Source organism: Pempheris klunzingeri, chromosome 8 (genome assembly GCF_042242105.1).
Source record: "Pempheris klunzingeri isolate RE-2024b chromosome 8, fPemKlu1.hap1, whole genome shotgun sequence".
Classification (NCBI taxonomy): domain Eukaryota; kingdom Metazoa; phylum Chordata; class Actinopteri; order Acropomatiformes; family Pempheridae; genus Pempheris; species Pempheris klunzingeri.
Genome location: NC_092019.1, coordinates 14865715 through 14890257, shown reverse-complemented (window position 1 = coordinate 14890257; position 24543 = coordinate 14865715). Strand labels below are relative to the sequence as shown.

Here is a 24543-nt window from a genome sequence, read left to right as displayed (position 1 = left end):
TTATCTCTGAGAGACAGATGTTCCCACCAAAGATTACTATGCGTGCACACACAAAACACAAACAACACACACAAACTGTGCATGCAGAGATGCGAGAGCACATTCAATCCCCAGACAATAGAGGCAGCAAGATAGTTTAAAATAGCCTTATTGACCAAAACCACAGATCAATGATGAAGAGGACATTTCTGAGAGTTAATTATGAGATATAATGGGTTTCTGCAGAATACAATGAAGGGAGAAACAACAGTTCTCACAGAAACCTTTCACAGAAATAATCATATGAATCATATAATGGACACTGACCTCTTGCCATATTGATTTGAGGGGAAAACACACATTTTTCAAATAAGACCATTCTTAAGTCAAACCATATTGCCCTTTAATGATCATATCAAGCACAACAAAGATATGAGTATTAACCCTTTGTGTCAATCCATCAGCTGTAGAGCATGTCCCAGGTCAAATGCACTGAATCCATTACCCAGGAAATCCTATATTCCTTACACAGGAAATGTTTTCACTGCAGACTATAAAGGTCAGTTGATTCATGGCTTCATGGCTGTCAGGAAAACCCTTGGGTCAGATAACCATCACTCCCATGATGTTGTTAATTCACAGTTTGAATGCACAGCCACATCGTAATGGAGGTGCTATAGATAAGTGACACGCTATTCCCTAACTGTCATAGCAAGCGAGGTGAGTAGATTTTGCCCTTGGACTTCTTTATTCTGCTTGTCTAAATTTCTGTCTCTTGGTATCATATAATGTCCATAAAACCTCTCCTGCATCCAAACACAGGGTTTCTGTGATTCACAAACACTCAAATAGTGGCTTTGAGAGGTTGAAAGAATTTTTTCTACACCTTGAAAGAAATTTGAGTGCTTGAGCGTGACTTCAAGAGGACAATTTACATAAATGAACATGTGAATTGTGTGTAGCCTATAAACAGCAGAACTGCCTCTCAAACTCCTTTCTCCTCTGGGCCCTGATCTTCCTCCTCCTGTTTCCGTTTAACCGGTTTCAGCTTTAAGTCTCCAGATTCTGATAATTTACCCCTTAATCCCTTCAGAGGAGCACCCCGCTTAACTCTCTAATTAAGTCAACGGTACACACACACCAACACAGGATAAACAGCACATGCACACACAGCTAGTAACACTCAGCTATCTGATGCAAGGACAATTGGTGGATGCTGTGTTGATGTGTGTGCGTGTAGTTACTGAGTGTTTGTGTGTCTGTATTTCAATGATTAAGTCCCAATCAGGGTGTTGTTATGACGACACATGCATTTTTAAGCTGTTAATCCAGGATTATTCTCCCCTCCGCTCATCTCATTACCGTCGATTATTAAAAAACACATACAGGCACACACACGCACACACAAATACTAATTATGGGTTGGTTTCCCTGGAGACGGGACACATGCTGCCAGGGTCTCCAAAGATAGCTTGACATACAGGTGAAAAAGACAAATCTGCTTAATGTATGAATGCACCTCGGGCATTAACTATGCAAACAATGTAATGATTTTTTGCTTATGTATAGATGTGTTAATTCACAGATATTTTAAGCATTAGATTGTGAAAGATCAAACCCTGTAAATCTGTGGCATGGCAATATATTTATACAAGTCTGGTTATTTCTGTGCTTTGGCCTCTCTGAGAGCCATTTGAGCCTTTCAGAGAGCGATTTTCAGCATAGAGCAGGACAGAATGCGAGTAAACAGTGAGTGTCCTTTCCCGGTGATTGAAAGTGTGTCCTTGTGTAGAAACTGCACTCCCCTCTTTCAGCAAGTGGAAATATTCCCGCAGTGCTGAGGCTGACGTACAGGTGAGAGAATGGCCAAGGATTTTGGATCGCCTGAGGCTTTGTGTCCACTATGGCCCACTCACACTAGGTCAGCTCAGAATAACCAGAAAGGGCTGACCGCCGATGTTCACTCACCCCTGGAGTCATTAATCACACAGCACTGCAGATGAGCTGCATGGACACACACGGTAACACGGACACACACGGTAACACACACACGGTAACACACACACACACACACACACACACACACACACGAGCCCATTTTAATTATAAAGCCAAATGCTAGATGACAGTATCGCTCCAGGTAGTCAGTCCTCTAGGCCTGTACTCCTGGTGAATTATCATAGACTAAACATCAGAGACATGAATATTTCTGAGCAAAGCCCATTCCACAAATAACAACACATCATATCACATTAAGCTATCAATATATGCAGCATATATGTACACACACACAGAGAATACCATGTCGGTAACTTTTCTCCTGAGCTTTATTTTATGCTCCTTAAACACAACCACGCACAATCAGATCATGGTATCTGAACTCCTGTATTCCCGAACAGGTCTCTCAGCTTGCAGCAGGGGTGCTATCAGGAGCAGGATCTCAGATAACGGTCCTATTTACCGGTTATGAAATTCTTCAAAGGGGCCGCGCAGCAGTGAATGCCTGTGGTGTGTTGTGTTTGTTAACAGGCATGGTGCATGGAGAAATACTCTTAAGTGGATGTGAGTTACAGCATTCACATCACAGAGTAGTCCCCCTACTAAAAAGGTATCTGGGGAGAAAATGTAAGTTTATGAACAAAAAAAGCAAAAAACACAAGACAGATTGATGGACTGTATGTATTTGTAAGATTTTAACATATTAGGGGTTGTAATATTGGAAAAATTTATCCAATACCGTCACAATGTAGGTTTTAAAATTTTCAGTGTGACATTTCTGGCCTGAACCAGCACTTCATCATGCTGTGAATAGCTTACATAGTGATTATTTTGTGCCGTCTACAAAAAATATTACATGTCTACAGAAATCAGCTGCCGTGTGTAGCTGTCTACCACTCAGATACACAAACTCGACCTCCACACCCTGTCATACTCAATTTAAGAAAAAATCAAAGTCAAAGGGATTGATTCATTATTGCGCCATGGCATTACAATACATAACCCTGTCTGAGAAAAAATGTCTGTAATGTGAAAACTAGTATAAAAAAAATAAAGGAAAGAGTCAGAGTTTCTCCCCTCTAAAAGGCTCTGTACCAGACACTTTGAAAAGTCGAGAGGAGAGAAAAAAAAATGCATGCTGCAAAAGTTAATGTCAAATTCTCTCTATTGTGTCTTGTCTTGTTAAATTCCCTTTTTTAACAAAAAAGGGAAAAAAATCCAAAGTGGGAGAATAAACCGAATAGCATAAAAATTCAAGAACTGCACATAAACTTGGAACATTAAGGCATTTACTTGTAAAGATAGCAATAGCTGTTTGTTGGCAGGCACAGTTTTCTAATAATGCTAACACCCAGATGAGATATTTCACTTCACTCCAGTTGGAGGGGAACATTGCTGCTGCTGCTGTACTGAGGAAGAGCTGAAGTAATTAATGTGCAGCCCTTTTGCGTTTTTGTCTGTACGTGTACACATGTGCTATGTATGTTTGCTTGTAGAAACCATGTGTAGGTGTGTGGGGAAACGGTAAAAGCATTCAAAGTTGGTGAGAGCTGTCAAGGAGATTAAGGGATGCATTACTTAAGTATGCATTTATTTCACCAAAAGCATTAAACAACTGACTGAAAGAGATTGAGCAGACTGCAGCTTTTAATGGCACTGTTTTTGTGCATCTCAGCTGATGGGCAAAAACCTATTTCATAAACAAATAAAAGATAAGGATAAGAAGGCACCTTAGAGAGCACACCAGGACATTTAAACTAGAGGGAAGCATGATGAGAAGTAAGAGGCTGTGGTCAGTGTTCCATGGGTGCCTCGGCTTCGTCCTCCTCCTCATCACTACAGGGTTCATAATCGTCATCCAAGACTGGGTCTCCCTCCTCTCCCTCCATCTCTCCTCCAAGCTCGCCAAGCAGCTGCTCCACATGCTCCAACATCAGCTGGTCATCACAGCGCAGCTTACTGTACAGCTGGGGAAGAGGAGGAGAAAAAAAAAGGACAATAAAAGGATGATGCAAGTGTGTAATGGGCAAGTAAGTAGGAAAATGAAAATTTTAAATAGAAAGTAGGTTATACAGCAGAAATGTTGAGACCTAACATGAAGTGCAAAATTATACTGTGCAGGCAGTATAAGAAATAAGATATGGTGAGTGAAAAGCTCTCGGCAGAAGCTCGTCCGTTGTGTCACTGAAGATAACAGTGCATCACTACGGCATCTGTAAGCAGCAGCTTGGAGTTGAGGGAAGTGAGCAGCCCTGAGGTTTTAAGTCTCCAAGTGCTGGTTGGGCTGCCTGAAATATCCAATAGCAGCTGCATTCAGTCAGCAAGGCAGTCACGGCTCGCAAAATGCTGGTAAACAGTTTTTGTCTTTCATTTGGAAAATCAGCACATTTGATACACCGTTCAGCCGCACACGCGACAAAAAGACCATTTATCTTCCTCTTGCTGTTGCAACATACATGCATGCACATGTGCACGCGTGCAGAAATGTATCCTGAAGCACATATGGTTATGTGGCGTGCATGTGCACATACACACATAATCAAAGTTGTTATCTCAGTGAAATATGCCGTGAAAGAGCAAGATAAAAAAGTCCTGTTCTCAAAGCAGGCAGCAGATTTATCTCTGTAAAATACTGTGCTTGTGTGCAATTACTGAACTCAAAGTGGAGCTGGGTGATAAAACTACTGGCGCTACCACTAAGGACAGCAAGCATAACACTGTGTTTCTGCGGGTGCATATACGGAGTGAGAGGAACAGATACAGCGATTTTTCTTTCCAGAAACAAAACTAGAGAGAAAATGAGGGTGAGTGGGGAATGCTTTATATGATCTAGGAATATTATTCTATTTAGCCTTCCAATCACACACTCACTCACACACACACACGCACGCGCAGTCACTTGAGCTCACGGACAATAAGCAGCTGAGTGCCATCATTCTTACTAAAAGTGTAATGAGGCCAGGAGAGTGAAGAAGAGTCTGTGTGACTGCTTTGCCCCAGGACCAGTCTCTAAGCAACAGCAGGTCCTGACAGGAGACATGCAGTCCCATGGGAACTCATTTGGAGTGTAAGAATGTGTAGTGTGTGTGTACGTTTGTGTGTATATATTTAAGTGGATCCTGTCTCTGCAGAATGGAGCTCAAGGGAGGTGGAGCATGACCCAGGTCCAGGCACAGGGTCTGATACCAGGGGAGAGCGGACCCTCTCAGTCTCCTTAGAGCACCACACACACACGCACACACACGCACACACACGCACACACACACACACACACACACATTACAGGAAAAAAAAACACACTGGTTTTCATTCTGCCAGTGTCACTGTGAAATGCCTGGAGATGTTTATCCACAATGAGCATTCTGAATAAAAGTTGGGTCTGCTTCACAATGCATGCGACTCTATACATAGAATAATTGCAAATTACAGCCTTGGGTGAGAGGTAGAGGGTGTCTTTCATATGAGTTGCATAAGAAATACAGTGAACGTGCAAAAAAATACTGTATAGTATACAATACTGAAGTTTCCTAAAAATCAATACCATAGTGAGTCTTCTGGACACAACGCGATTATACATTGCGACGCTTTCAGCTAGCTAAACAAACAGGAGCTATTCTTTACACTTTCTGCACCGAACGCTGCTTAGATCAGCACCACCGTCGCAAAAAACACAGGCGGCATTTCTCATTTGCACCAGCCTATGTTTTCTCTTCTCACTTTCACGGCCCAGAGAGCTGCCTAGAGAGGGAGGGAGAGTGTGTGTGTGTGCATGTACGTAATTGTATAACTTTTTCATGGTCCACTTTGCTCTACTTTAAAGCCCCAAGTCACAGCCCAAAGCAGACTTGACCACCGACATAACAACTCACAAGCACACACAACGAATCATACACTCACACACGTGGCGGTGTGGACACATCTGTTCTCATTGTCTACCTGTTACTCTTTTTAGCCATAGCAGCGCCGTGGCTGGTTGGCCATTTGGTCCACTACTTTGGTCCAGACTGAAATACTGAAATTGACAGAAATACGAACATGAATGCTGCTGATTTTAGAGTGAAATATCCTCATCAGGTTTTCCGTATCAAAACTGAATTTGACTGTGTTCCCTAAACTAAACCAAAAGGACTTTCTTTCTTCTTCTTTGTGTTTTGCTGTAATTAGCAAATGTTAGCATGTTCACATACTAAACTCAGACGGTGAACATTGTAAATCAATTGTAATCAATACTAATGCACCAGTGATATACCCTGATGAAAATTGAATTACTACAGCATTTTTCTACTTTGAAATCAAACCATTTAAAAATGTCTTACTGCTTGCAAAGCTTATTGTTAAAGTTTGTTCACCTAAGAGCTGACAATCTCCTAAACATGAATGCCAATTTCAAAGCTGTGCTTCTTCTCTGAGCTCTAAGTTCCCACACATATAGTGACACAATGTGGCATGAATCAACATGGCAGCAGTCATATTGAAGAAACTTTTACAGAGAACAGTTGGCAAGTTTGACTGCATGATAATGGCAGCAACAGCTCCAATCCTTGGTAACAGAATTGAAAAGGCCTAAAGAATTTAATACAAAACAGAATTATGTGCACTCTGGGTGCACAAGTGCTTCTAAAGCTGAATGAGGTCTCACCCAGTTTATGGTCATTATACTGCAGCCTGCAGAGCTTTCTGCATGGTTTAAAGCAGCACAGACCAAATAGTGACAACACAAGATAGAACACGATAGATAGAAGTACTGACCTTAAAAAATCTGAAGCATGCCTCTAATTCAAGTTCATTCATTTTACATTTACCTAATTTCTGTGGATACATCTATAACATGGTCCAGCATATACTATTTGTAAGTGCTTGTCTTTTGTCCAACATGTAATGGACAAATGTTAAATAATAAGCACTAATGTAGCCTCCATACCAAAATTGATTCTTTTCCCCTCAATTCTTGGTAGAAACCTTTTTATATAAACCATATGACAGAATAAAGACTGATTATGTGCTGAAAGCCTAATCATTCCATCATTGTTCACCTTCTGTCCCACACCCATGTTTAACTTCCCCTTTCATTTCGTTTCATTTCCAAATGCCTTCATTCTCCCAGTTCGTCTCCTAAACATTTTTTCCCATGTGCACTTTGTCTTTGGCTTCCTTTCACTTGCACTCATACACTCTCACAAAATGACCTTCCTGTCGAAGGGATACATACCTCTTTTTTATACATTACTTTCACATCTTACACTTGCTCGAAGGCACACACGTCTACCATTTTGGCAGAATAGTGCCAAACTCCTGCCCTCCTCTGAACTTCCCTCTGTATTCTCAATCCTGCTCTACCCATCCCTTATTTAGACCAAACAGAGTACTCCCACAGTACATCACTTAATTAGTAAGCGAGGGATAATTACACGTTTTCTTCCTCTTAACTGTTCTGTCTTACTCTGTCAAACACATACTCCCTCACTGGAAAGGGTGCGACACTGACTGGGATTAGACCTCCTTGAGTGTGAACAGGGTATGTCGCTGGAAGTCTCAAGAGAGCTGACCGCAAACTCATACACATACATACACAGACGCACACACATAACCTAATACTTCAGTCCTCCAGTCACATCCTTGGTAGGGAAAGGCATTAAAATTACATGACAAGCACACCTTGGTCCAACCATATCCACAATCTGTGCTCATGAGATACCCTTTCAGCCACATCAAATAGTAAAGCTTTTGACCTCCGTTTGCCCTAGCTGCCTTTGTGCACACTCACGCACACGTACATACGCACACACATAAAACATTGTCCTCTGTGCATACACTGCAGATCCTTCCTCAATCGCACCCTATCTGGCTGAGACTCAAATTCCATTTCACGTCCGGTTTACTATTGATTTTACCCTCGCCACTATTCACCATGTACACCCCCTGCACCCACACAGCCACACACACTCTGCCTCTCTCACTCACTCACTCCCTCTCACACACACTCCCTCTCTCACACACACACACACACACACACACACACACACACACACACACACACACACACACACACACACACACACACACACACACACACACACACACACACACACACACACACACACACCCTACATCCAATTTGTTTCCTTCCTCACCTCCCCTTTCATTCTCCCACTCCTGTTCACCCTCTTGCCTCTCTCCTACACTTCTTTCTTGTCCTCTCAACCCATCCATTCTTCCTTATCATTTCTTTTTAAAGCAACTCAGCTGAATGCAGTGTGTGTGTGTGTGTGTGTGTGTGTGTGTGTGTGCGTGTGCTTGTGTGTGTGCATGCGTATCGATCAAAGAAGAGATGAATAATGAAGACATTTCTTAACAAACAATTAGATATGCAAGTTGGCACACACAACCATAATTAAATATGTGCATCCACATAAGGTGCGCCTACGCATACCCGCATGCGTTCTCTCACTGTCTTACACCATATACACACACACACGCTTAGCAAAGTCATAAAGTATGCAGAGAAGTGGACTGGCGCCAAAACAAGCCGTTGGGCTTTGAGGCCTCATTTCCATGTTGGAGCCCATTTTAACTAGCAGACTGACTCATCGTTAATAATTAACACTCACAGTGACGCTCAGACACAAAGCTCCGATATAAACAAGGGAGAATCTAAACTACGCAAGGTACAGATGCACACACAGATGAGCAAAAGTGCCGAGCTGGGCAATTAAGGGGACTATTTTCTCTCCATGTGCTACCTCACCTTTTCAAGGTCTTCGTGTATTTACCTTTCACATTATTCAGTGCCTGTTGCTTCAATCACACAACAAAGAAACAGCCATGCTGTTTACTTGTCACGCTCTGACGCCTCACCCAATGCTTTCACCAGTTTTTCACCTTTTCACTCCTTTGCATTCTTTCTCTCTGTGCAAAAATAGCTAAGAACTTGACTCTCCCTATTTCTCAGTGATTTTTATCTTTATCAACTAACCACAAAGGCGATGTCTGTAATCTATATGTCCCTTTATTTTCCTCCCCACAGTTTCTTCCATTCTCCCTCTCCCTTTCTTGGCAGCTCAAAGCCCACCTTGCTCCTGTCTCAGTTGTGGACATCCCCAGTGGACGCTAGTTAGACAGGCCTGTCACTACCCTGCTGGCCAGAGAGACAGACATCAATATATCGCCACTCTGCTGCCCCTACTCATCTGTAGAGGAACACGATGGGGCGGGAGAGGAGGAACGAGGGTCTATAGTTGGGTGGGGAGATGAAAAGAAGAGGATAGTAAAAAGAGAAAAAAAAATCGTAGATGGGGCCTGCCATCCCTCAGTCTGAGCTGTCTGATTTACAAGCCTATTGGATTTTAGACTAACATGAATCACGGCTTCATAGTGGCATTGCTTCCTGACAGAATGACAGAATGAATGAGCCACATCACTCGGAGTGTGTATGCATATGTGCGTGTGTGTGAGGGGGAATGGGAGAGAGACAGGGGTATATTTAAACCCCTCGTACTAAAAGACATTTCTGTGGCAACAATGGAGCTTAGTTGGGATCCTCTCATGTATCCTCTCACAGAACTGCATGTACTCCTTCTCTGACAAGAACTGGTTCTTAGGAGTCTCACCTATTGTGACAGTGTACTGGATGTAACTATCTGTACCGACAGCTCCCATGCACAGTGGTGGAAGATCCTTTACTTAAGTAAAAGTAAGTAAATTTTATCAGGAAAATGTACTTAAAGTATCAGAAGTAAAAGTTCTCAATGTCTAGAAATGGCCCCTGTAAATGTTTTATAGTGTATTACAGGTTACTACAGCTGTCACATAAATGTGGTGAAATAAAAAATACAATACTTTCTTGTGAATGTTTCGGAGTACAAGTATAAAATGTCCTGCAATGGCAATACATAAGTACAAGTATGTAAAATTTGTACTTAAGTACATTACTTGAGTCACAAACACAAGTATCTACATCCTCAAAAGGTTTGGAAGACTTTATGACTTATCTTGACCTGAATTACCTTCTTAGCATTGGTCAGGTATGATCTGGACGCTTCCGTCAATGCCTTCCTCTCCTCCTTCTCCTCCTCTGTCACTTCTCTTCCCTCTCTTTCTTGTTGCTCCTTTGCTTTTTCCAGCTGGAGGTAGCACACCCAGCCGGAGAGATACCACACCTGGGAGGCACAGAGAAAGAGGGGCAGGTTTGGGGGCGTTAAGCGCAGAGATTCAGACAGAGAGAAAGTGCTCTTTGTTGCAGTAAGTGAGCTGTGACAAGGGAAACAGATTTGTAACCCTCACCAAGCATGTCTGCATGAAATCCCACATCCTTGTGTTACAAACAGGTCTCACACAAACAACACGGCATCGCACAGATACACACAGGTAATCCATCACTCACATAATAACTGTCAGCCTGCTCTAATGCTGACACACAGTATACTGTTCTCATTTGCAAATGCTGCATGAGTGTAAATGCACATGTGCTCTTACTGTGGCTTCAAAATGTATCTAAACAAGTGACTCGGCCAGGTTAACATCTGTCAGTTTTCATCCACAGTTTTCACCCTAGAAGGCTAAAAATTGCCAGTGACGTAAAGTGTGTGTGTGTGTGTGTGTGTTTGTGTTCATATACAAAATATGGGGGGAAAAATGTGAATATTCCATTCTGATTGCAATACTGTGGTTTTCATATTAGACCAAATGGAAACGCTTCTCTGTATAATGCAGAACAGTTCAACAGCACCACAAACCACCTCTCTTAAACAGTTTCAGCAAAAACGGAAAATTACAACCTTCATGAAGGCGGGTTTTATGGCACTGCTGTTGTATTAGACTACATTGTTTTCGCTAGGTGTAATTTCTGGCAAATGAGTGTATTTGTCAAAACTATTAAATTTCATGCATAACACAAAGCAGTTTTCCCAGCTCAATGTATTTGCAAATATTTAGTAATAATTTAGCCTCTTCTTAGCAAGATTCTGCCAGTGGATGTGTGAGCATCACTCAATTAAAGGGAGCACCATGTAGAGTTAGACGTTAAAAGCCTCTTAACTGGCTGACTGACCTCAACATGGCACCTGATGAACGTTTTTATTTTGAAATAATCCTGTTGCTCAGTGACACAGTGAGAAGAGGCATATTTTTAGCTGTAAGTTAGTGTTGAAACTCACCAAAATCTGCTTGTTTTCTTTCTTTTCCATAATCACATGTTTTTCTCCTACGTAATCACATACAGTGTGCTATGCTTGCTCTTCCACCTCTAAATACAATCGTGTTCAACTCTTAGTGAACTTGGAGGTGTGTGCGCGCCTCTCATCTGAGGCCAAAGATCACCCACCTACTGTTATTCAAGCACCAAGATACAAATATTAGCTTTATTCATTATTCATTGAGGGCAGAGGCAGTAGGGACCTGCACCTTTGCCAAATCAACCATTTAGCTAACAAACACATCAAGGCATGCCACACTGAATTCAGAATTGCCGCTCAGCATGCTGAGTGGGAGGCTACCCCCTACAGCCGTACTTATCAGAACTGCAGCAGCACTGGATAAATGTGGTAATGTTGCAGAACCAGCACTATGACATTTTCAGCGCTGAAACTTTTTGTGTAAATGCTGAAAAAATATGTTCTCATCTATACATGTGTATATCCGAAATCTTAACTTCCTTACAAATGAGAACCACTGCATGTCTTCTAAACAGCAAGAGCAAGTCTAGGAAATTCCTTACAGATGGTCCCCTGTAGAATATTTGTGCATGTGCTAGAGATGGCTTGTGCATCTGCACTCAAAATTAAAACATGAGAAAGTTAGCTAATTAAAACTTCAGAGAATCCACTCTACCCTTCCACAACCCCAGACAGAAGCACACATAATAAAATAAACGCTGCGTCTGTCAATCAAATCACTGGGACTATTGTCATTTCAAAGTGAATGCACATCTTAGTTCCCATATGGTGCTGCTGAAGGAAGAACAAAAGCACCATGAATGAATGGAGTACCTTTGAAACAAGATTTGCAAGGAACTAGCTCAGTTGTTTGTGCAGACTTAACGTTTTAAGAGTGAGGTTCCAACTTTGAGATACACAAGAGCAACGAGACGGAGGCGAGAGCTAACAACTTATCCTGCACATAAGAGAGGAAATAAGACAAAGGGTAAGACAAAGACGGGAAGAGAGAAGGAGGGAGAGAGCGTACTGTAGTCGAATGTGTCTGTCATACACTTCTGACATCACTAATATGACTCTTGTAGCATAACTGTGATAAGATCTGACAAAACACTTTCTGACCATTACAACTGGTGACTGTATGCATGTGATTGGCTGTAGGCCCGCTCAAATCAAGTGTCACAGCTGTGCGTCTCTGGAGCGAGTTTAAAAGTTCAGCCCCCTGATGACTGCTCTCAATCTGTCATCTGAGGGGTGTGTGTGTGTGGGAGGCTGAGCCTGAGGGGGAGTTGGAGAGAGAGAGAGGGGCAGACAGACAGAGAGAGAGAGAGAGACAGAGATGCTGCTATGTTCTTCTATCTGACACTCAGCGGCACACCTTCACTGCCTCAGCAACTGACAGTGGGGATTTGGAGCACACTGACACAACACATACTTCCTACTAAAGCACAGAAAATACTGCCATTTACGCCACTCTCTAATAAGCATTCAAGCTCTCAGTCATACTCTGTGTGAGCATGCAAGTGCCGAGAGCAAGTAGTACAAAAGTATGGGTGTGCACACATATAAACAGTGGCTCAGCAGGAGCGACTAAGTGCCCAGGTTGAGGCTTTCTCCTTCTCACTGGGGTGACGAAAGATTTGCCTACAAGTTGGTCTGATGTAGCGGTGGCTACTGTATCACAATAATAAGACTTCCTACATGGGGACACATGAAAAAACATCCCATAATCCTGTGTATTGGCAAGTAACACACAGGTAAACACAGACTCCCCCAGGCCACAGTTTGTTTAACAATCCTCAAATACTTGGAACAGATTAGCCTGATAATGTGACTGAAGTGCCATATTAGTTTCACATTGTTCATTTAGTCTGACATTGTGTTCATGTTGATTTCTTGTTGGGAGGGATATTTGTTTTCTGGCCAATTCCAAGATGACTGAAGAACTATGTAGGCGTTATATATGTGAAGAATTGTTATTTGTTGTTATTAAGTCTACATAAAGCTGCGTCAATCTCATCCACACACCATTTTTCTGTTGCAATTTTTTTTTTCATTGATGTAGCTGGCTAGTTGGGGTCTCTTATTCTTAATCCCTTTTCCACATCAGATTTTCAGATGCACAAGACGTCTCCACATTCTGAAACCCAGAAATGAAGAATGCAAAATAAACCCATGCCACTTCAACTGACCACCACATTTTTTTACAAGACAAAAACAGCTGGTCCATCACTTCACTGCTTACCTGCACGACTTCATCATCCTCCTCCAGAAGACCCTCCAACACATCCACGGCCGTCTAATGCAGAGAGATAGAGAAAAGAAAAAAACAGGGGGTAAAGAGTTTGAAATGAGATTTGAAATTATATTTATAAAGGAAAACATCAGAAAATAGTCATACCAGAAATGTCTTTAAAAAAAAAAAGAATTTTTTTTTACCTTTGTAATTTAAGAAATTCACCTGTGCTCACAGCCTCCTCTCTGATACAGCCTTGAGCCACAAACAAACATGTTGCTGTTGCTGCATACAGTGCTGTGCAGCTCTAAGCCAGTGCGATCAATCAGAGTGATCAGAGGGTCTGATAAGAGTCTATGAGGCCAATGTCCCATACACTGCATCGTCGATACCAACAAGACAACAGACATGGCTGTCAATAGACACACTCACCAGTGCTTATCGCACAGTCAATAGTCACTTGCTACTCTGTTCGATAGCCCTTTTAATCCATTCACTGACATTAACAATCAATATATTCTTAATATAGCATTTAATTCCATAGGAAGCATAATCTCCCCTCCTGAGCGCTGGTTTGAGGTCTCAAAGGAGTTTAATGTTAGGTGACCTTTGCCATAGTACGTCATTGTCCGTGTCTGTGGGAAGTTTCTATTACAGAAAGCAGAACTTGACTAAAGTAGGTTGTGTGTTTGTTTTGCTCTGTGTCTCTCCTTACAACTTCTGTGGTTGTGTGTGTGTGTGTGTGTGTGTGTGTGTGTGTGTGTGTGTGTGAGGCCCTAGGTGATGATATATTGATTTTTGTCAACTTCAGGTTGGAGGCGACTGTTAGCCAATCACCCGTGGTGAAGGGCAAGAATAAAAGACACGCACTTACCTGTGCACGTACGCACACACCACATGATAGTCACACACTACAACAAAGCTACACACAACAGCGAAAACAACATGCAGCACTTGTCTCTTGTTAAGGCAGTCTTATTAGCTGCAGAGCTTCCTAATTTTTTGCCCTCCTGCACTTTGGAGTTCTCTTTCTTTTCATTAAGCCTATATGCTTCCGGAGGCGATAAAGAGGTCAGTTGTCTGGGTAGACTGAGAGACAGTTAGGTTAATTGAGAATATCTCGTAATGAGTGTGCAGATGTGCATGCCAGGGAGTCAGTTGATTGATTGCTAGACCAATTATCAGCTGAAAACCTCATTGTCCTTAATTAATTAATGACTGATTAAAAATACACAAACAAAAACACCTAATCCCAGCTGATGATGAATGGATTCATGCCCAGCGTCAGAATTATCTACTTGACTTTCATTCATATCACAGCAGTGTGACACACACACAGACTCACACAGACACACACAGATTCACACAGACACACACAGACACACACAGACACACACAGACAGACAGACACACACACACACACAGTAATTCAAGCCAAGCACTAGATATGAGAGATAGGAGTAAAGATCTGTCTGGGTATTAAACAACTGATAGAACAGGCAGTTTTGGAGCAACAAAAATAGAACAAGATATATCTGGGAGCCAAGATAAGTGCGCAATGAACCATTATATCGTCTCCAACTGTACTCTTTCCTAACTACACTGGTCAACCCAGGGGCGAGTGATTAAAGATTCAGAGATTCTAAAGCTGCTTCACCCTCTAAACAACAACAAGATTAATATTCCTATGAAAATAAGGGGAAGAGAGGATATACAACGAAGGAAAAAGTGAGAAAATTGGAGGAATGGTACAAATAAAGTATCTTAATAAACAATCCAAAACTGGTCCATGACCAACAACAGTGTACCACAAAGGCACACAAACACACAAGCCAAAGACACTACGTACATGCTGTCCTCTTTATTTCAAGACCCGTTACAGAAAAAAAAAAAGAAGCAGCACTCTAGGGAGGAACTCATTTATAATGGCCATTGTGTGTGTGTGCTGTGTGTGAGTGTTTGTGTTTGTGTGTAATCTTCAGGCAATTTTGTTTAACAGAATCATTTTACCGAAGCACACAGCACAGACAGGAGAAAGACAAATCACTTTACAAGCGAGGGCAAGCCGTATCTCTAACACACAGAAACCCATGCAAACAGTCACATACACACGTACACACAAACAGAGACGGCTACACTTAAGTAAATAAATCCTGGGCATGTCAGTGCTAACTGTACTCGCAACACTGGAAAGGTACAGGCTGCACTCCATCGCAAGCTAAGCATAAGAACAGAAATGTCCAATGAATAACATGAAAGCAGGCAAGAGTGACAACGACAAGTAACTAACCATCAGCTGCTGTGACAACTACGCAGAACAGACACCTTAATGACTGTCAGGGGAGGGAGTCAGTCTGTTTGCCTGTCTGTCTGTCTGCTGTATGGCAAGTGAATTAGTGGTGGTGATAGGTGATGATGATGGTAATACGTGTGTATGGTTGTTTCAGCTTGACGATGAGGAAACAGCGAGTTCTCTGAGGGCTCCACTGTTACTACAGAGCATATTTAAGATGAAAAAAAAGTCCTCAAATTCATTGTTTAGTCCAACCAACAGGCACAAAACCAAAGAGATTCTAATTTCACTTATATAAAGCAGACAAAAGCAGCAAATCCTCATAGAAGATAGAACCGAACAACAACATAGAACAGATTATCAAAATTGTTGGTGATTGACTAATTGATAAATCAACCGATCATTTCAGGACAGGTTTAGTCTATTTGATGGTATTGCCCACAGCAGCACCATCAAATAGCTTCTTTTCTCCAGCCAACAACCCAAAACCCAATGATACTAAATCTATGATGATATATAAAACAATAAAAAGCAGCAAATTTGCCTACATTAGAGGCTGGAGCCATCAAACATTTTCTAGTGATAAATGACTAAAAACGACTAATCAACTTTAGAAACCGTTGTTAATTAATCTTCTATCCATTAACCAATCTATTAATTGATTAGTTGTTTCAGCACTACTGAAACTGGCTCAGAAATGTTTAAAACAAAACATTAAGCTGCTGGACATCGATACCTACACAGTTGGCTCACTCCCGCTGCTTTCAAGCACTCATCATGTGCTTCTACTCAATTTCCCATACAGCTACTGAAATCAAAAACAAATTTGGCATGCAAGTGTTTCTCCCAAAAAAAAAAAAAAAAAACAATCAAAAAGGGGACTTTTTTCCCCTTCCAAATTAAGTGGCACAGATCCACGTCTTGCTGAAAATGTAGACTGAAAGGATGAGGAGCAGTCATGAATGTTTTCGAGAATGGTTTTTTTCCATTGCTCAGTTTAAAAAAAAAAAAAGAGCTTCAGACAATTATGCGGAATACAGTATGCAACACATCATCAGTTGAGGTCACATCATGATATTCATGCTCTTGACCATATATTATTGGTAACTTAAGGGTCATGAACTTTCTCAGCCATACTTTCATGTTGAGCTTTTGATGTGCACTTAGCTTATAAACTGAAAGCGGCTTCCTTTTAAAAAAGATTTTCTCGTCTCGAAAGTCATGGCACACTTGGGCTTATCATTACTTTTACAGAGGCTGCCCACTGGCACTGAATTTGTGACCACCTATATTAATGTCATAAGATATTAATTTGTTTTAATTAAATAAACCCTAGGACACCTTCAAGGAATAAGGACAGAGGTGCTACTTCAGATAGCAAAGGTCATATGTTTAATGCGCGAGGTTTTTGTTATGACTGTCACCTAGCGAAGTGATCGTTAAATGATGAGATGCTGTCTACCTACCATTGATAGCTGCGGGGTAAAAAAAAAACCTTTCTGCCATTTTTTTGTGATTTAATCTGCTCCCACCATGTATTACAGTGACTTTTCCCCAATATCCAGCAAGATTATGTTATACCCAGACAATATGGCCAAAGTAATCAAAGTAAGTTTATTTTTTCAAATGCCTAATTTACTCCAAACCACATAATGAATTGAATGCACAATGCCAAACTGTATTCATGAGACAAAAAGCTTAATCTCCAACAGAGACAGACAAGTGCTTTTTGGCAAAGAGCAATCTTGTACCACTTGCATTATTTATAGCTATTATTTACCAGAAATAACTGTATACTCTGTGCAGCTACAGAAAGCACAAAATTGCTTTGGTATGTTTCTTTGGCAAATATATTAATCAGATTTTCAAAGCCTTGGCTCAGATTGGACCAAACAAAATATTCAATAGGGAAACCAGAATTACCGCCTCACGGCTGTATGCCTGAGCCACCCAATTCAAGTTTAGATCCACGTCTGTCCAGACTTGTGTAATACATGGAGTGAAGACTTTGAAGAAATTTAATAAAGGGTATTCAGTGCATTTTTGGCATGACGAAAGGTATCAGTATACTGACGTCCAGTTCCAGGGACAGCCATGTTGACACTTCACTTAGAGACTATTTTTACAGAGGAGTACAGGTGACCGATGGAGAGCTTCATCACATGGTGCAACGACAATCACCTGAAGCTCAATATCAGCAAAACCAAAGAGCTTGTGGTGGACTATCAGAGGAACAGGTGGCCCCCTGTCCTGGCTGACACCAATTGAGAACAAGTGACAAGGAGTCATACAAGTACGTTGGAGTCCAAATCAGTAAAGAACTGGACTGGACTGGACTTACAACACTGAAACCTTCTTTGGGAAGGATATATACAATCACCACATTTTCAAGGAGGACACCCAAGATTAGCGTCACCAATTCATGTGAAATGTGAAAATTCAAATGTGAAATATGGTCACAGTCTCCCCCTCTGTTCCTGAGTTATGGAGTTGAAAAATGGCCACTAAAGGGTTTTTGCAGAATATTATGATGTCACTGTGAAGATGACCTTTGGCCTTAAATGTTATCACTTCATCATTTTATCCTATTAGACATTTGTCAAAATTAGCTCATGAATAGTTGAGTTATGGCCAAAAATGTGTTTTGTGAGGTTTCAGCAACCATGACCTTTGGCCACCAAAATCCTCCTTGAGTCAAAGTGAACACTTGGGCCAAATTTGAAGAAATTCCCTCAAGGCGTTCCTGTTGTCATGTTCGCGAGAATGGGACAGACAGACTGATTGCAAACCTGAAAACATAACACGTCTGGCCACAGCTATCACCGCCGCAGAGGCATAAACATACAGACAAATTGTCACATTCTGGCTCTCTGCTATGAAGGTAGCCTTCAAACTGACAACTCTACTGACTAAAAGCACACAACTTTATACAGAGTTTAGAGTTGTGAATAGATTTATAGTCCACAGGGAGAGATAGTGAGCACACAATGAGTGAGTGTGTATGTGACAGAGGAGGTTAGGAAGGAAAGAGAAGAGACAATGTTCCAATTAAATAGCTTGCTTCTACTGTACTTTCCACTCTTGAGCTTAAATTCCATCAGAAACTCCCACATAGCTCATGGCTAAAAGCAAATATGACCAAAGTTATGAATGGATGTGTATATGCATGTGTGCACAGCAAAAAATTCATGTTATAAAGCACTCAGAATGTGTGCAGTTTGTGTTTCCGGCTTGACGACACCAACAGGAGGATGAAGACAAACGACATGTCAGAAACTGTGGACCGAGACGTTGTCATTTTACTGATACACCTGACAGCTCATCTTCCCCATGTGCTCACACACTCACACACACACACTCTCACACTCTCACACACACTCTCACACACACTCACACACACACACACACACAAAGATATGACCGCGGCTGAGCCGTTTGGGAACGAGGGAGGGTAAAAAAAAAAGTACACTGTTCTCATTTCATGTCAGTGATAACCATAAACCACTCAACAAGAGTGACTACAAATTAATCATTGCATCACAACAGAAAAGAGCTGAACCACTGTTGGTGTGGAAGTAATCACAGAAAATGATTTCAAGCATTAATGACTACCCTGGGTTTTAGTAGTGAACTGACGGCAGTGAGCCACTAAAATCAAGGCCATTAATATTTGAAATTGATGAGAGATATTGAAGTGCGCTGTATCACAGACATGGCAGCAATTCATCAGGCTAGAGCTTCCTTACTTTTTTTTTGTCCTTCATATCCCTCCTCACCTGTGGGCCCCCTTACCCCTGTCCCTACTGTGTAAATACCACTCTTCAATTATTGACACTGAACTCTTCGGGGGACAAAGACCAGGCATGGCCTTCCTACCTTCAGCGCTATTCACTAGAAAGGAAATCACACAAACGCATGCACACACACATACAAATGCCAGGCTGCCCTCCCGCCACGAAACATTTACAGACCAACAACAGCGCAGTGTACGAGCACAACACTCAACATTTTACCTCATATTCCTCGGACTCCATCAGTAGTTTGGCGGTGGTGATGCGAGACTCGTACGGAGGGATCTCATTCTGGAGAAAAAGGGCGACACCGCCACCTTTACAGTGAGTGTTTGCACAAGCATCCACAAACATAGTTCTTCCTTTGTCTGATAATAACACGATCCAATTTCAAGGTACAAAACATTCTACAGCTATGTGGCTGTTAATCACAGCGAAAGTGTCAGCAGGCTGAGTTCAGATCAACCTGCTCCCAAAGATAAGAGTCATAACGGTGGTGCCACTGGGATTTTTGTCTCAAATCATCACCCCAATCCCTCTTATTTCACATTTGCTCCATATCTGAATGTAAACTCAGGTACTATCTATTTGTTGCCCCTTAGAACCCATCTTACCCTAACTTTGACATTACAGCCGTTCCTTTCTCTTTGTCAAATTCCCTGTAGTAATTTGCTTATTTATCTTTTACACACACACACACACACACACACACACACACACACACACACACACACACACACACACACACACACACACACACACACACACACACACACACACACACACACACACACACACACACACACACACACACACACACACACACACACAGGTTTGTGAAGTATTTGTTCCATCTTTTATTTTTTATTATCCCTCGTTTCATTATCTCTTACTTTTTATCTCTACTGTTGTCCTTATGTTTGTGCTCACTGCAAAGCACACTGTAAATAAACTGGGATGCTATGAGGGCTGGTTGCTGTCAGAGAAACACCAAGAGGAGCTCCTGCTCACCTGCATGTCTTCCTCTGTGTCTGAAGAAGCTGCTCTCTGTTTCTGGGCAGGCAGCCACAATCCAACACTCTTTAACAGATATTCTTTGCCTTCCTGAAGACGACAAAATGCATATGCATGTGACTTTACAGGTGGGCTACATGTATGACGGTACGACTAAAACGGCACAGAAGAAACACAAACTGACTAAATTTAACTTCTAGAGACTAGTTCCTTAATACTCTATAGATATCAATGACTTTTGATTAGTTTGAGGTTAATTTTATTCTTGTTTTTTTTCAATCTTGTACAGCGTACCAGGTTGCTGGATGTGGGATGCCATGAAGTGTGACTAGAACCAGCCTGACCCCTACAGATTACAGCTAGTACTACAGATCCACTTAAGTCATACGGAGCTGCTTGTTCGTCCTCAGCTTGGTGATGTAAGAGCATAAGAATTTTTTTTTGAAGATAGTTTTGTGTTTATTTGCTCAAGGTCTGAGATATCCAAGGCTGGCATCTCGCTAATACAAAGGATGTGGATTCAGTTTTATTTGTGGTGCTCACAGCATTACATATTATTGGAACAACTCAAAAAATAAGTGTCTTTACACAAACAATGCACTGGTTACTTGAGATGATCCACAGATGTTGCTGTTAGCAGTTTTCGCTATATTTTTACCCTCTGTATGGAACTGTTCCCAGAAGAGGATTATTGTGTAATATGTGATATGAAAAGCAAGCCATTATTACTTGTGCTGTACATCAGTGCTTCATTCATAGCACATTATTCTGCTTCATAAGAGAGCTGTAAATAGAAATATAAAAATCATGTGTTTTATTTAACTAAAATATCCATTAGTGATGTGAATGTGATGTGGTTTCTCACAGAATGGTTTGGCCAAAAATGTTGTTTGCCTTTAATGACGTTATAGCAGCAAATACTTCAAATATTTACTGAACATGCAACATTTTTAAAAATGTATACAAATAGTGAAATTATTAAGATATTTTTCCCAACTCATTGTCACATGCTTCATACCGCAAAGTTCTTGTGGCTTCTTTTCCAAACTCTGTGCAATAGGCTGCTGTCTCTTTATCAGATGACTATATGACCTCAATGATCTGCCCAGTAATTAACATTCCTATCGGCATGACCTGTCTGTGTGTGTGTGTGTTAATGTACGTGTCCATCTGCTGATTAATGGCATACAATTCAATTTGCTCAGAATAATTAACTCAGCAGATTCCTGCTTTAATGTGGTGATAACTCATCCTTAGTGTGTGTGGGTGTGTGTGTGTGTGTGGATTGACCTGGTTTTTCTCTGTACTGAACAGGTAACTGGCCATGAGCTGTAGAGCCTCAGGATTGTTGTAGTGATACTGTAAAGCTCTCTCAATGTGCTCTCTGCACTTGTCTGCAGCTCCTTCTTCCATGCTACACGCAAACACGCACACAGATAGACAAATTTCAACTCATTACCAAAGCAGTAACATGAAATGCTGTGTAAGTGTTAAGAGTGTACTCTGTGTGCTCCAATACCAGAGGTCTGACAGGTAGATCTCAGCGATGGAGCAATAGGCTACACAAACATCCTTCGCTGTGGGGAGGCCGGGGTCTTCATCTGGTGGGGCAGCAGCTCCAGCCTGAGCCTGCTGCTTAAAAAACAGAAGGCAGATGTCTTGAAAGGTGTCAAGAGTCAATTTATTTTTCTTTTGATTTATTATCAAGTATAATAAATCAAAAGATGGTGATGCATGAAAAATGCAGATTAATTTATATCATACAATGAAGGAAAGCCCTGAATAACACCCCTATATTTCCAGAGAAAGTCCATTTGAATAAACCTTTTTTATTCAAATGGAAGACATTTTAACATATGACAGAGGGACAAGCGTAAACATGTAAATAATACAATTAATGGTGGCTGCATTCCATTTAGCTGCATCAGTTTCATGGTATTGTGCATGCTGGCTCACTGTCATGGCTTACTGAGACACTTAAATAGAATGGAGCGACGGTTAGTATTGTTAGTAACACCTCTACTTTTCCTTCTCTGAAAACTTAAAATGTCTGCTGTGAAAGCGCCTTTGAAGATTTAAATCATACAGAAGAGCTAATTTCTTTCCCCTGTTATCTATAGCATTTGTTATGAAAATAAAGAAGCTGTCGAGGCAAAACATTGTTGTCCTATTTCTTATAAATACTGTAAGAACAGTTAATTAAACTGATATCAATAATTAGCATGCCATAATGTAGGTTGGACAATTGGTGAATTCAACTGGAAAAAACAAAACACAGTGACAAAAATGAAACCAAACCTGAGCCATTATTATTATATCCTATTATATTTTCTACTTTGCCTTACTTTTTTTCCCCATCCGTTTTTGTTTTTAATAAAACACTTTAATTACATGGAACACCAAAGTTCAGATAATTCAAGACCCAAGTCTGATATTGTTTGTAACTTCTGAGAATTCAAGTAAACTGTCCTTTGGCAGCATCTGTCCCAGGCTATGACATACTTAATGCAATGAAACTCACTCAGAAAAAAAAGACGAACAATGGCTGAACCCCATCAGTAAATACTTTGGCTCTTTGAAAAAGATGAGAACATTTTGTATCTGGCAGAGACGGATGGCTGAGGATTGTGAGGATTAGAAGACATAAACAAAACTCATCAGGAGAGAGAGATTAGGCCTCTTTTTTTAAGAAATGAAGTACTGCATCATAAATGGTGGTAACACTACAGGGGTGTCGCTAAGGCTGACAAAGCACCACCATAACTATGCATGTCCACTACCATATCATTCATTTAATATCATTCAGCTGAACTGACACTGCTCTATAGATCTCTGTCATGACACAGTAACGTGTATTAGATAGATAGATAGATAGATAGATAGATAGATAGATAGATAGATAGATAGATAGATAGATAGATAGATAGATAGATAGATAGATAGATAGATAATTTCATTGTCCAACGGCACCCTCTTGTGAAGATACATAACACTGCACTGGCATGAAGTCTTGGAGGCAATGGCATTTCATCCCTACTTGATGTAGAGTGTGGAAACCATAAAGGGAAGGTGAGTGTGTATGAGGATGCACTGTACTCACTGTGGTCTGTGCTTGTTTTTCCAATGCAGAGAGCAGGACTTGTATTCCTTTAGTGTAGTAGTCCACAGAGTCCTGGCCTGTGTGAATTTGTCCCAGGTACATGTACTTACTGTGGCCTACATCGGGGCTCAGCTCCACTGCACGCAGAAGAACTTAGAGAGAATTGGTCAAGGAGGCTACAACCACTCAAACAGTACAGAAATGTAACAGTGTGTGTGTGTGTGTGTGTGATAGAGACAATTACTGACATTCACACAACCTGCACAAAGGATATTCCCTTAGCTTTCTGTGTATCTCCTTGTTCGGAGTAGATGTGTCCAAGCATGTCTAGAGCTTGCAGGTTGTTGGAGTCCACATCCAGGGCTCGTTGACAGAAAAGGCCAGCCATCTCAAAGTCAAAACTGTCCATGTATTCCTCTGTCTGTACAACAGAAGATCACACGGTTAAACAAGCAAGCAATGGGTGGTCAGATGGGTGACTGATCTGGGTCATGGCTTTGTTGAGGATATCTAGTCACCTTTTCTAGTAGTTGCAGTACGGAGTACTTCTCAGCTGACTTCTTCTTGGCTTTTTCATGCATTCTTATTTTCATCCTATCTTGAGGTGACAATCCGACAAATCCTGCATTTTCTGTTATCAGATAAGTGGAGAATCAGGGTTAGTTTTGTCTCATTTGGTCTTGTAAAGTCAAGAGTTGAAATCAAAGCATCTGAGAAGTTAAGGTTATACACATTGTAAATACCCAGCATATTTTGAACCACTGAGCAAAATTACCCCTGTCTGGGCGGTTGTCTTTCTTCTTCGGCTTGTTTTTCTTTTTGCCCTTGGCCTGTCCTCCCATAGTGACGAAAAACAAATCTTATATTTCCACTATTTCCGTCTTCAAAAGAGACTTTTCCCACTGTGAATCTTACACACGCGTGGACAGCAGGTATAGTTGAAGGGAAAGAAAGCAGTACGCATGCTCAGAGCGGAGCCTGGG

General features: G+C 41.2%; 1 protein-coding gene across 1 annotated transcript; it reads right to left on the bottom strand.

The window, feature by feature from the left end:
* Positions 1-2288: 2288 nt before the first annotated feature.
* Positions 2289-24491, bottom strand: LOC139205166 (uncharacterized). Its single transcript, XM_070835305.1, has 11 exons — positions 24336-24491; positions 24079-24191; positions 23837-23981; positions 23561-23715; positions 21980-22092; positions 21751-21874; positions 20458-20550; positions 19669-19737; positions 13372-13425; positions 9981-10133; positions 2289-3944 (listed from the first exon to the last, which is right to left on the bottom strand). The coding sequence occupies exons 1-11, from the start codon at positions 24400-24402 to the stop codon at positions 3771-3773; spliced, it is 1260 nt and encodes a 419-aa protein (XP_070691406.1). The 5' UTR covers positions 24403-24491; the 3' UTR covers positions 2289-3770.
* Positions 24492-24543: the final 52 nt, after the last annotated feature.

What these genes read in the sequence shown, in the direction of transcription:
- LOC139205166 (XM_070835305.1), bottom strand. Translation starts at nt 24,402, where the DNA reads ATGGGAGGACAGGCCAAGGGCAAAAAGAAAAACAAGCCGAAGAAGAAA. An exon ending in ATCTACCTGTCAGACCTCTG is followed by an intron (nt 21,875 to 21,979) that starts GTATTGGAGCAC and finishes GTTTGCGTGTAG; the next exon opens with CATGGAAGAAGGAGCTGCAG. An exon ending in TGGAGTCCGAGGAATATGAG is followed by an intron (nt 13,426 to 19,668) that starts GTAAAATGTTGA and finishes TCTCTGCATTAG; the next exon opens with ACGGCCGTGGATGTGTTGGA.